We start from the raw sequence: 14,472 nt of genomic DNA on the forward strand, positions 1-14,472 counted from the left end.
ACTCTTGTGTGAAATGATGTTTATGGATGGTTTCGACTGTTAAACATTCCCTTTTTCTATGAGATAAACATCTTATTCAAGGTGGTTGCTGTAGGATGGATGCAAGCTTGCATAAGATTGCATCCATCCATCCTTACAGCAATAAAAATAAGAATAATTTAAATGATTAAGAATTGTATCAACATAAATCCAAGATTCCTTAAACATCTTATACAACTACACATTGTTTAATAAGTTAAGTTAATTACAGTATTCTCTTCTTGTGTATGAATGGAATATTTGAGATTTAATTATAATTAATTACTAAACACGTCATTTTTATGCAAGCAATTGTGCAGATTTATTAGATTTTAAATATATTTAATTTTGTAAAATAGTGTAAATTCGTTAAAGTTTCCAATTTGGAAAGAAAAACAGCACGCAATCCAGTCGATTTGTTACCAGAATAGTGTTTTTTCTATACTTTTTTATTTATTAACTAAAAATAGATAGAGTGGAGGAAGATAAGTTAATTAACCCCTTTTTAGGAGAAGAATTCGGATCACGTATCCGTTGTATCCCCAGTTATTAGCCTATATGTAAGGCTGGTATAGACAGACGTCGGAACGAGTTTAGTTCTTGCTGCGAGAGGGAAAATCTTTTCTGTGATTGGCTGGCATCGATTGGTCGAGTCTTATCTGTCCCCGTGTGACCTAACTACCATTGCGGGTTCACGTCCGTAATTATCAAAACTATGGCCACATTCGAAGCTTATCCGAGAACCTCCTCCACCACTAACAACAAATAAAAAAAAAAGAAAAAAGAAAAAAAGGGATCAGATTAAGAAACGAAATTTCCGGTAGTGCCGGGTTGCTTGTTAATTATAACGCTGATAAATAGGTACCTTTTTTGTGTGTTGTGGCCTGACAGAACGGAAGAGGATTAGAGTGGTTCCGTTGCAAAATTATTAGATTAGAAAAAGAAGAACGTGGAGACGTAACACTGGAGGAAGTGATTAGTTAAGTCGTGGACACCTTTGAAGCAAGGTGAGAGAGCGGGTGGTGGATATCGACCCAAGAACTAGTCGCAACCGTCCGGTATTGACAGCAGAATGATTTATAACGGGCTGCCGCAATTTGTATTGGCCTGCGACTCTTGCATGCTGATGGAGACGAATTGGGATCCCACCGAAAGTGAAATACAGTCATTAGTTGGCGGCACGGTCTCTGCCTAGAAAGATATCCCGCTCTTCCTTTGTTCTGCACACTCTTACACCGGTTAACCGCCCGGTAACTTCCCTTCTCCCCGAATGGCAGCTTTTGCTTCCTCCACTCTGCTCGTGTGCAGTACAGCGAACAAAAATCTTCCTCGCACACAGAAAGAGACACGCAATTAAATTCCTCACACTTTATATAAAAATCCGACTTAATTTCTTTCATTATAAGTAAACGCTATTAACTCTCGATTAACCGGTTTTTTGAAAATTGCGTATTTTGCTTTGATTCAATTTCGAGATAAGTCTACGTCGCTTCTTTTAAGTTTTATCGTGTTAATTGTATTAGTATTATCTGATGCAAAATACTCTCCGTTACTTTCTAAAAATAGTGCTTTTTTGAATCGTCAATTTATACACGAATATATCGAATTTTGTAGATTAAATCTCTTATTTTCTAAATATTGCAAGAGTGTCACTTAGCATACGAGTGTAAGAATCCACAGGTTCTCATTTCGATCTGGGACGAGGCGGATGGTAGCTTATTTCTTCTTTCGCCCTATATACCTGTGTGTTTTGGCCACATGCCACGGTTCCGTCCGGCCGTAACGTTTTACTAAATCTGCTAGAAAAGTAATAAAATACTGTTGTTTCTCCGGCATCTTGTCAAGAAGTCGTCTCCGAGAATAACCCCTCGTAATTTTTATTTATCATTGACGCGTACTTCGATAGATAAACGCCATTTAATTTTAAACTTGTTAACGATATAAAACTCTGATTACCCCGATTGATTTCATAAATATTAATCCATTTTTTATAATTTTTATTACAAGTAAAAACTCCTATTCTAATTAAAGAATTAGCATTTTGTCGGCTTGTCAAGTACGCTTTGTCGCTAACGCCATCTGGTGGCGTCGGTTCCAACTTTGTAGCCGAATTTGCACGTGTTGGTGATTCAGAAAATAATTAGGTAGGCCTGGAATAGGTTCGTGTCGAAACAAGAATAAATTTCGGTTTAATTTCGAGTCGAAAGATGCGCGATATAATCAAAGTGGGTGACTTCATCGCGACGCCATTTGGAAACGTTACAGAGAATTGGGAGGGTTACAGATATAAATCTTAGAACCAGTTAAGGTGAAATTGCCCGGTTGTAAAGCCTTGGCTGACCAGTGTCCCATCAGACGAGATAGCGACCGAGTGGTGGCAGTTGTACGCTATTTTATCACACTTGTTACTATTAACATGCAAATGTGGAATCGTCACTCCGCTGGATCTGGTGTTGTGACGGGTTTGTAAGGACGTTACGTCGTTACACCCGTTTCGAGTGTGGCGTTTAGGGACCACCATTCTCGGACGTTCATTGCTTCGTAGATTCGACGGTTCGATATAAACGAGAAATGCCCAAATTGCGATTACCAAAGATCCCATAATGAGATACCAGATATAGAATTAACATTATATGCTTTTACGGTCTCTATGAATTATTTATTAAGCCCTCTTTCGTGTATAATTCTGTATATAAATCGATGTAAGCACGACATTTTCTGAGGGGGGGACAAAAGAAACTTTTCTAAATTTAGATTCGTTACTTTCCATCCCTCTCCTCGTATTAGAGATAAGAGAGAGCAATTTGAAAAAACTACAAAGCTACGCTTTATGAATGAAGTGAAGTAATTATTTCCGAGAGAATAGGAAGAAATTTTTGACAAATCTTATTTTATATTTCTCCCGTTTAAATAATTATATAATTTTAAATCCCGCATTTTAAGTTCTTGATTTTTCTCTTGTTTAATCGAAGGTTTTAAAGTGGCTCTATTGATTCGGAAGGAGAACATTAAGATTCGGTTCAGGAAATGGTCAACTACAATAAGCAGTTAAATGTTACTTTTGAGATAACGGGCGATTGCTTCGAATGCTCTGGTGTTTTGCAGGCGATGGAAGAGCAGAATGGAATCGGGTTAGAAACAGCAGTCAGTAGCAGGCAGTGAAGAGAGCTCATCTCTAAGGGGATGGGGGTCAAAGCGAGCATCTGGCATGCGATTTATATGAAAACGACACGAAAAGATGCCCCCGTGTCCTGCCCTTGGTAATCTATCATCGACCAACATCGGTCAGTGTTGTCATCTCCAACAAGAGCATTTTTTCCGTTCCGTGTTCCACTTAACAGTCGGCCACAACATGAATCTTGGCTTTACTGGACGGGTTGCACTTCTATGCAGCTCTTTCTTATCGTACAATAAGCATTGTTATGGAACCGAGTTTGCAACAGTGTTATTGATGTGCCCGACTTGCCAGCTTGCCGACTTACGTTTGCTAAAAGTTGATTTATCCAGTTTAGATTTCTAAAGATGAATTATATTAGTTTCTGACGTTAAAAGAATATTTTAAAATTCGACAATTTTTCTTTCCCCTTCTACTTTCCCGTCGGACATAATGTAAGTTTAATGCGCGACTCGTTTCTATAAAATTATAGAATTTTTAACGCTTCTAGAATTTTTAAAGTCGCATCCTTTTGTTTAATGGATGCAGATATATTCGATTACCCGGCCTCTAATTAAACGTAGAGAACTTAATTATGTTTAAAAAATATACGCAACTAGAATAGTGCGAAGAGGAGAATGTAGTCGATGAGAAGAAAATAGGAAAATTGCAGAAGCTGGAAATTAATTTGATCGTTGGAAATTAATCCCGATAATGAATTAGTCAATTTTATATCTGACGATCAATTCGGACATAAAAGATTACGACTTTAAACAAGATGGCGAGGAGATCACGTTCCGAATTACTTAACGAATTAAATTTAGTATTTGTTGGCATTCGACATTCATCCGGTGGACAAACACTATTGTATACATTAAGTATTGTTCCATTGATTCGTTCGAGTTTTCCCTATTTACATTTTGACCTACGTAGATCGTGAATCACGAGTGAAACCGAGGCTAAGAGCCAGCAGAGCCGAGACGTCGCTCCTAACTACCACAATGTACCGTTCAACTCGGTCGGTGTAACAACGTTCTCACTTCTCCCTTCGATCCCCTCTCGACCTTATGCTAGCCGTTCAGAAATGGTTTTGTTTTATCTCGACAGATGGAGCCAAAATGGTGGACGAATACTCCCTGAAATGTCCACGTTGCGATCGCCTCTTCGCCGGTCCCAAGGATATCCAAGCGCTCAAAGAACATCTCGTCTCTTACCACGGTTACACAGACCCCGTCTGCGAACAGAAGCCGAATGCCAAAAATTATGTTTGTCCTAAATGTAATGCCACTTTCGCCGAAAAGGAACATCTGGCAAAACACAAACTGTTCCACTCGGCAGTTAGCCAGGTAAGTGAGTCGTTTCTTATTTATTTTTAAACGGATGAAAAACTTTGCAGCTCCTGTAAAAGCGGCTTTTCCTTCTGACGACTCGCATTGCAGGAAAGTCTGCTTTCCCTGCGTCGTTCGGTTTTGTTATTAATCTTTTAATAAATAATCGAGTTATTAAACTGTTAAATTTTCGTTTTAATTTCTTAACCGGTGACGTATTTAGCTACCTGTTAGTGCGAAAAGGAGAGTTGCGCCTATCTCCTTACTAATTTAATAATGTTTGCAGATAAATTGTTAAATTTAATCAAATGTCAGTCAGTGTCAAAGGATAATACGTTTGATAAGTAGAGAATGACAGACGTTACTGATATTTTTGTGTTGCTTACTGTACTAATTCTTCAAATTCGTTATATTTACTATTGATCACGAATTTTTTAGCCCTTGTTTTTCCCCCTTCTTTTTTGAAAGAAAAAGTAAAAATATGTTGTAAAAACTGCTCCATTTAAAAAATATTTTTGACTTTCTTTATCAAAACTGTTATTAGCAATTAAATAAAATTTACAAGAACGGAGTTAGACGATCTTTAAAAAGATTTCTCCTTTCCTTTTTCTGTATCGTACCTGCTTCTATTCTGTATGAAGTATCATATATCAAGTCAGACTGGATGCATGGTGCCATACAAATTGAGGATTGGCATCGCATCTAGAAGCAAATCTGTTTTTTAATTTTTATAAATATACTTTTTAGAATAAGTTTCTTAAATTCTTATCATTTACGAGATTTTAGTTAAAGTTTTTCTGTAGGTTTGCATTTAAATAAATTAAAAGTTACGGAAAGTCATACAGATAATAAATATTAAAATATTTTTATCTACAATTATTTAAGTAATTAAAAATAGTTTCCATTTTTAATTATAGAAAAATATTGATGATATTATTATAGCAACTTAGCCGCATTCTTAATTTTAATAATGTAAACGTCTTCGCATTGAAAAGTTTGCAACTATCATCGGTTGCGATAAAGTTGATAATTTATTATTCGTTTAATATTATCCAGAATCGTTAGCAATTGGGTAGTTTTGGATACTTGGTCCTCCTCGTTGTCGAAACAAAAGAATCGTAAAGTCTTAATTGTTATTAATTAGATGTTTGATGATTTTAAATTGATTATATTCGGAATTCTTCGGAATTAATTTGATTTTCAGGCGTAATTTTCAAGGAAGTTTCCTTTTGTCTGTTGTTTCAGCGACACGTCATCGGTCAGGAAGAGAACGCCGTACTTAGGAAATTCAAATGTCCCGAATGCGGCAAAGCATTCAAATTTAAACATCACTTAAAGGAACATATACGTATCCATAGCGGAGAAAAACCTTTCGCCTGTTCCAACTGTGGAAAAAGGTTTTCTCATTCGGGATCTTATTCTTCCCACATGACCAGCAAGAAGTGCCTGGTGATGAATCTAAAGGTATTAAAATAATCAAGAAATATTTATTTAGGTTAAGGTTTAAAAATATGTAATATCTGTCTTCGGATAAAAATTTTTATGCGCTATTTCTAGGTGAAAAAAATGGATAATAAGCCACTTCGTGGTCAAGCTGCTAATCAACAAAACATTGCCTTCCGCCCAATCATTCCGAAATATGGTGCTGCTGCAACAGAAGGTGTCAGTTTGATGCCGCACGGTTACGTGCCTCCGACTGAAAGGTTTCCCAGTTTCTTGCCAAGTTTTCATCCGACCCAACACGCTGGACATCCATCGTTCTTGCCGGCTCCTTATTCTTCTCTTCCTTTCCATCCTCTCCTAGCCGGTCACTTGAATTCCACACTTCCTCCGCCTTCGCTTCCTTTGCATAATTTCCCAGACGTCAGCCAGTTATTACAACCCAGGGGTCAACTCCTGGAGCAGATACCGACATCGAACGAACTTCCGTCTTCCTTGTGTGTTACGACCAACAGCGTTTGTGTGACTCAAAGAAGTCCCATTACTATTACGCCTCCTCCGATAGACATCGAAAGAGACGATCCTCCTGGTAGCCCAGGTAAAAGTAAAAATTTGAACGCTGTGAAAAAGATACTAGAAATAGTCGATGCAACTGTTTCCAGGCAGCAGCTGATGACAGGCAGCAGTAAAAATGGTCTGATACCGGACGTGAGCTCCTCACCTTTACACGTGCAAGAGAATTCTGTCGGATCGCCCGCTGTTTCGGATGTGGAAAAATTAAGGTGTGGAAACTGTGATTCCGTATTTGAAAATTTAGTCGAGTTGCAGAATCATGAGCGATATCAATGTAGAAAAAGCGAAGATAGTTACAGCGCCTCATCCACCAATAGGGAAGCTGCTTCTAACGAAGACAAAGAGCCGATAGGCGAAGAAAACAACGAAAGCGAAGATAAGCCCAGAAATTCCGAAATTATCAAACTGGTACGCGAACTTGGTTATCCTCGAGTAGTTCAAGCCTGTTTTCCGACAGATCCTCAACAGGCGACTTCTCCACCCCCTCAGACTTTCTTAAGCCCTTACAATGGTATCGTCAACCTGACTTCCAGATACGACGAAGATCAACCTCTGGATCTCTCCATGAAGTCTAGGTTTCAGACGGCTCCAAACTCGCCTCGCCACATCGAGAACGAAGCCCTGAATCTGAGCAACAGATCTTCTAGAACCTCGACGCCTCTCAAGGATAGCAATAACGGGATCAATGGAGACGAGATCGAAGTGACCGAAGATGTTACCGATGCTAAAAAATTACAGAATGGTGACTACCGTTTGACTAATTCTGTACTGTACAAATACATGCAGAAAGGAAATTATCTTGTGAACCATCGCCAGATGTCTCAGATTATGGTTAAGTGCCGTTCTCCCGAAATCCAGGATGCGAGCTATCCCGATTATCCCTCCTCCACCAATCACGTATCGCCACTTTCCATCTGCAGTTACGACGTAACGCGACCTCCGTCTTCTTCAGACTGTGGTAGTCAAGATGGGATGGAAAGTCCTGGTGCCATCATAGGATTGGACAACTCTTCCGGAGGAGAGCCGGGAAGTCCCAAATGTAGGAAACTGCAGAAGCGCTCCTGGAAGGTAATAGTGAGTTTACAAAATGTTATGATTTTATACTATTAGATTATACTATTAGAAAATGATGCATGCATTTTCATCCGAATAGTTGGAAGGAGAAGAGAGTCAGAGTGCCATCGAGGACAGTCCAGGACCGGAAGATCAAGTGGCAGGAGAGAAGAGAAGGAAATCTTGGAAACAGCACAAACTAGATTCGGAAGAAGGGATGTACGCTTGTGATCAATGCGACAAGATGTTCAGTAAACAAAGCTCTTTGGCCAGGCACAAGTACGAGCACTCCGGTGAGTTAAATACGAATAAAAGCTCTTACCTTTAGTAGACATTTTAAATATTAATAACGTATCTTTTCCTTATTTAGGTCAAAGACCCCACAAATGTGATGTATGCAACAAAGCTTTCAAACACAAACATCATCTAACAGAACACAAAAGATTGCATAGCGGCGAGAAACCTTTCCAATGCAAAAAATGCCTGAAGAGATTTTCCCATTCGGGTTCTTATAGTCAGCACATGAATCATCGTTACAGTTACTGCAAACCGTATCAAGAGACTCAACCCATTGACTGTCAATAATAAAAATCTCCAACGATCGACGATCGAGACACCAAGGATCATCTTGTCATCTAGCTACGTCCGGCTGATATTGGCATTAAAATAGCAGCTCCGAAGTCAGTCCACAGAGGCCAATAAGTGCAAATTTACTATTTACTTTATTTCGAGAAAATTTATTAAAAATTTCTTTCGAGGAAACTTCAGCCAAAGGCTACGAACTTGCTGTGTCCTTTGAGCTATATCCCGAAGAGCATCCTATCTTTACGGATCTTCGAGAAAAGAAGCGCAAGAACGTGCAGGTTAATGTCAGGAAGCAGAAATCTTGTTGAATTTTGAACGAATTTTTATATATTTTAGGTGCCAACAATAATTCGTGTGCCAAAGAATTTTCGAAGAACGAAACGTGTTTGATTTTTCTAAACAAATGGTTCAATTGCTTTTCTTGTTGAAGACGTTTTTCCAAAAGCAGTCGGCCAATTTTTTAGTCATGCAAAATGCCAAAGGTTTTCTTTGAGAATTTCTAGTCTACTCGCAAAATGTTAAAACATTCTTTGGCCAGATTAGTTTATATTTTTTACTGCTGCCAGTATTATTATCCAAACGATTCCTTCGAGAATAAAAAAAATAAAAGAACTGAAGTGCCAAGAACTCAAAAAAAACGCAAAAAAATGGTTTTTCCTAATTTGTTGATAAATGGAGTTGAAAATACAAATGAAAATTTTAAGAATAGAGAAATTTTCTATATAATAATGACGATTGATTTTTGTTTGAGTGAATAAAAAGTTGATCGATCGTCATTAATTTTCATGGAAACTCGAAATAATTCTCGGTATATAGTTTATATTCTCATTTAAAAATATAAGAAAAAAAAAATACAATTTTCTAGTCTGTTTCGCATAGCTTGTCCGTATTTACTTCCATGAAAAAGTGCCAATTTAAAGGTAAAATAAATAATAAAAATAATAATAATAAAACTGTTATAAGAAGAAGAAGAAGAAGAGAAAAAAGCCAATTTTTAATCTTGTATTATCTGCAGTTTTGTGTAGATGGAATATTTAAACATTTTACTGATTGAAAGATTTCCCTAGAAAAGGATTTTCTTTCAAAAACGATAAATCAAGAACCAAGGAAATCAATCTTCTTTAGCTAAAAATTTGCAAACTAATTTCCTTTTTACAATTTCCCGAGAAGAAATGATTTCCTCGCTTTCCAACAACGAACCAGAGAGAGAGGTCGAGGATAGGAAAAAGACAAATGAGAGTTAAGATTTTGCTTTGTTTAAAACCAATCAGTTGCTGTGTACACGTGGCCTCCCCCATCTTTTTTCCTTTTTTCTGTTTTTAGCGATCTATCAAAACAATTCCCAAAACTAGAAATGAGGGAAAGGAGTCGAAAACTTTCGATATAAAGCTTCCTCGCTAACCTCACGTTGATTTTTCTCCAGTTATAATCCTCGTTTACCAACGCAACCGAGGGAATATACCAAACGAAGATGTCTTTCTATAGATGCCAAATGAATAATAAAACAAAAAAATAAATAAATAATAATAAAATTTGAAGCAAAATTTACCCTTTTTCCAATATTCCAGTATGTCCATTTTTTCCCTCTTCGAATTTTCCTCCAGTTATTCAGTCTTATCTTCTATCTCCGCGTGGTGTTGTGCGTGTATATCTTTGTATCGTCTATCCTCGTATATCTTTGTGAAAAAAAACAAAAAGTTTCAACAAATTTCCGAGGGTATCCATCGACAAAGCTCTCCTCGTCGAAGATAGGTGTGAATTATTCCAATTTCTTTGGTATCTCGTGATGTGTCTTTCTTTCTCTCCCAGGTTCGAGTCTCGGGATGTCTCCTTACATTGTCTAAAATTATAAATGAAAAACAAAACAATTCCAAAAGTAAAACAAAATTTATAATTAATTAATTAATTTTTTGAGAGAATTAAATTGTTATTGTTGATAATTTTACATTAAAAATCTAAAAAAATAATGCATTTAGTTTCTATGTATACAGTGTATCTGTATATAGATAAATATATATATATATATATATTATTATATATTTTCTCGAGTAGATTCTAGTGTTAGGTAATGACAAAATTAAAAATAATATATATAAATATATATATTCTTAGACAAGTAAGGAGATAGTATGCTACGATCAAGTTTTTTAAAGGAATGGGTGTTAAAATAATTACCTTTCCAATTTACCACTCGTCTTTTGCCTATATTTCGAGTTGAAAATTCCATATATATGCACGAATGTGATGAGGTCTTTCTTGATTCTTTTACGTCCCTCGTAATAACGCAGATTTAAAAAAAATCAACTCAAAAAACCCCCTTCGCTAATAGATAAACCGGTGCCAAAGATCGTTTGTTTTTTAGAAGAATTTGTATAAAAATTTTTTTTGGACGTAGAATTATTTTCGATAATTTTATAAAGAATCTCGTTTTTTATTATTATAATAATTATTATTAATATTATTATTATTATAATAATTTTAAATCAAAACGTTAACGTTTTGTGTCGTCATTCCAATAATAATGATTGTATTATTTGTATTCGTTCCCTTTTTTTTTAATTGTACGAGATCCGCATTGATTTTGAGCGGAGTATATATGATAAAAGAAGATAAATATATATAAAAATATATATATATATATATATATAAAAGACTCCTTTGTTAGAAGGAGGAAGAAGATAAAAAATTGTTGACTAGTTTTTAAAATACTAGCCTTCATTTTATACCAAATATCAAATACGTGCAATAAAAAATAAATAATAATAATTACGATGTACGATAATATTTGTATTTAGTCAAAAAAGACCAGTTTAAGTGTTTGTGTCTATTTTTTATTGTCACAGAATGATTTTTAATAATGTCTCTATTACTCTATATGATACAAACTCAATGTGATGTTCTCCCTCATGGTCTGACCGATCACTTAGAAGTGTTAGTACCACACCTTACAGTGCCAAAAAGAAAAAAAAATTCAACACGTTGTTATGCCGAGAGGTTGGCCCGCAGGCGATGACGAGGAGAAAAACCAGTTGTTTAAAATAAATACTCACCCTCCTCCGCCGAGCATCCTCTCGATTACGTGCCAATTTAAAGGCCCATCCAATCCTTAATCTCGTGGCAGATATACAGACATCTCTATGCTTAACGGCATTTTGTTGAGACATATTTATGCAACTATTTATTTCCATGTATTTTTTCAAAGGATAATAAAAACTACTATAAAACTACATTTTAAGGTTGTTGTTACTTATGAAACCGTATCCGTTCTGTTTTCAGCACGAAGATCCTCGCTATCACAAGTGAAGGTACATTTTCGCTTGCATCCTTTGTTGTTGAAAGAATATTCAAATTGATTCCTTCACAAGTGAGGTGAAGTAGAAAGGAACACGTGCAAATGTACATGTTCACGTTTCACACTAACACTATTCGGTGTGTTGGAGAGTCTCTCTCTCCTTTCGTTTGAAAAGCAGATATATCCCAATTTAAGTAATATTTTTACATATTCGCGTGTTTCAGCATTAAATATAACTAAAAAACTTTTAAAATTTATATATAAAAAAACATATTAATTTATAGAAATGAAAAAATTTATCATCCTCTCTACAAAAGTGCCATATCGAAATCTGATTCGCGCTTCAATAACGCACACAAAACACACGAATTTCAATTAAAATTCGTTTTGTTAGAAACAGAATATTCATAAATTTCCATTCATTTTAGATTCAGTCAGAAAAATTAACGCGTATTTTTCGAAAAAAAGAAAAAATTTCAAAATGGACTGCACAATCACGAAGAGGAAACAGATTGCAAATAACGTACTCGAATTAACAAGAGTACAAACGGGTGCCAACACTTCTTAAACAAACGGTCGATTGCTCATTAATACCCTAAATCAGGTTATTATAAAACAATAGAGAACCCGAGGGAGTACGTTGTGGCCTTCTTTAAAGGCGCGTAAGTAACCGAAGAGAATATTTTTCCCAGAACACAGATTACTAATGACGTCACACAAATCCCTCGATGTACACTTCACAAAGGTTTTTATCGTAAGCTGTACGGTGTACACTTCGGAATTCATTACATTAATTAACCAGATAGTTGGCATCGTAGCCTTAACAAACGGCGCGACATTGTCAACGCCGGTGTCAAAAGTTATTTTACGCCTTGTTTCTTATGCCCCCGCTACAAAACCTGTAACTAAGGTCCAACAACGGCGACGTAATTAAAGATATTAACTAGATATTACCTCGGTTTTTACAACTTTTACTTATTACTTGCTACCTCGTAATCCTTCTTTACGTGGATGACATCTTCGGAAATTCCAAATGACGTCGATTAAAGTGTACAGCTCTTTCTAAGATTACCACTCGCTTCCGACTCCCCCCTTTTTTTAAATATAATTCTCGTCTCGTTAAAGATGTAATACTTAATTTCTATATTTGAAAAATCATTTTTTTTTCAATCAAAAAGTATTCTAATTACTGTAAAATTAATTAATTCGCTGTTGTTTTTTTTCAAGCTAAGGTTTTACATTCTGGTCGATGTAAAAATATCCTCTTTTCTAACCGATAAATAGTGAATGAGAATTAAATCATGTTAACATTGATTAAAGATTTTTTTTATATTTATCATTTTAATTTTTCCGATCATCCTCGCGCTCCCGATGCTCTTCCGATGCTTAATATCGATACGTTTGTATTAATTTCTATTTACAATACTTACTTATCAATAAATAAAATACAAAAAATATTATTATTATCTATTATTATATTTTTTCATTTTTAAAATTTCTCTCTTACTTTCGAATTTGAATTTTTGAGTAATTTTTCTGTTTTTTTATTGTAGCGCCATCTGTTGAGAATTTCTACAATTTTTGTTAAAAATAAGAATTTTATTTTGGATTTAAAATCAATGAGCTGGATGATTTTTCTTTTTTTTAAAAAATGTAATAAATTATAAGAAATTTTTCGAAATTAAAACAGTAAAATAGTTTAAAATGGAAAAATAATTTTAAATATTTTAGAAATAATTATCTCAACTTCATAACCAGAAGATGGGTTTTTAAAGCAAGTTCTTTTGAGGTGATTTATCTTATAAAAAATTACTTTAAAAAATTTTAAATGGCTCAGGTAATATATATATCATTTAGAATATATGAAAGCATAATTTTACCTCTATCGAAAGCGTGGTGCGGAGGGAATCCTTTTCGCTTCTTTTTTACCTGTTTTTAAACAAATGAAACACATAGGAAATGTTTCTTTATTAATGAATAACAGTCTAAAAGATTTTATTTTCTTGCCAATAAAAAAACCATTAATTTATAGGGGTAGAACCACTACGGGTGCCTAAGTTTTCTCCAGACTCGGAGAAAATTCCTAGCTCTCCGTCTCGATGGTCTTCTTGGCACCTTTGGTATTGTCTTAGACCATATTCACAAGAACAAAATCTAAAAGGTACTATGAGTCTAAAAGTGATCGTTCGAGATATAGCCCCTTCCGAAATTTGCTTAACTGGCAATCAGCGTCGTAACTAGTACTACGCCCCAAAACTATGATGTAAAACTTGGTCCAGGTCATTTCTACGCCCCCCCCCAGGGTCTACGCCCTGTGCCTGGGCACCGCTGGCATCGCCCTAGTTACGGCACTGCTGGCAATATTAGATACCCTCAAAAATGGGGTAAAATTTATGCATAGTTTTACTACGAGATAACAATAATTGTTCATACTGTTCAGAATTTGGAATAAAACAAGAATTAATTTTGTTATCTCGGTTTAAATCCAAATTAAGATATGATATATTATAAAGAATTAATATAATTATTATTGTTATAATAACAAGCTTCCTTTTGCTTACAAACTCGAATTATAATGTTGCTTCGTGTCAAGAATGTGCGAAATGTATTCATTGTATATAATTTTTATTATTCAAGAGATTTTTAAGTTTTATTTTTGTTGGTTCTTGGAGATATCTGGTTGAGCTTATTTATTGATTGGTCAACGGGTTGATATTCTTTGTGATTTTATTGTTTAAATGAGTGATTCTTAAACCAGGAGTCCGTGAAACATTTAAATATGGATTTTTAAAACAATTTCAAACCGGCCCACAGCCCGGCTGTCGTGGCCGAACTCACAATGAGTCTGAACAGGTCTGCCCAAAGGACGGAAAGATTAAAAAAAAAATAATAATAATAATAATATTTGTACTGTCAACAGCTACTAAATTAATGTGATTTATAAAGTTTATGTTACCAAAATATGCATGTGAATTTAAACACATTACTTATAAGCTGTTTGTTAAAACTGTAAACTAACTAATTATAAA

The 14,472-nt window shown here is 35.2% G+C and overlaps 1 protein-coding gene across 2 annotated transcripts in view; it reads left to right on the plus strand.

Moving 5' to 3' along the window:
- LOC136976163 (zinc finger E-box-binding homeobox protein zag-1-like) overlaps nucleotides 1-11,380 on the plus strand; it is a 103,927-nt gene extending 92,547 nt beyond the window's left edge. For both annotated transcript variants that reach the window (XM_067271382.1, XM_067271381.1), the window contains 5 exons: nucleotides 4,280-4,518; nucleotides 5,746-5,964; nucleotides 6,058-7,581; nucleotides 7,667-7,859; nucleotides 7,937-11,380. In XM_067271382.1, the coding sequence (XP_067127483.1) occupies nucleotides 4,280-4,518; nucleotides 5,746-5,964; nucleotides 6,058-7,581; nucleotides 7,667-7,859; nucleotides 7,937-8,151 (2,390 nt within the window). In that variant the 3' untranslated portion in view covers nucleotides 8,152-11,380. The remainder of the gene's footprint in view (nucleotides 1-4,279; nucleotides 4,519-5,745; nucleotides 5,965-6,057; nucleotides 7,582-7,666; nucleotides 7,860-7,936) is intronic.
- Nucleotides 11,381-14,472: the final 3,092 nt, after the last annotated feature.

Source organism: Centruroides vittatus, unplaced genomic scaffold (genome assembly GCF_030686945.1).
Source record: "Centruroides vittatus isolate TY-2023 unplaced genomic scaffold, ASM3068694v2 contig_397, whole genome shotgun sequence".
In the NCBI taxonomy this organism is placed as follows: Eukaryota; Metazoa; Arthropoda; class Arachnida; order Scorpiones; family Buthidae; genus Centruroides; species Centruroides vittatus.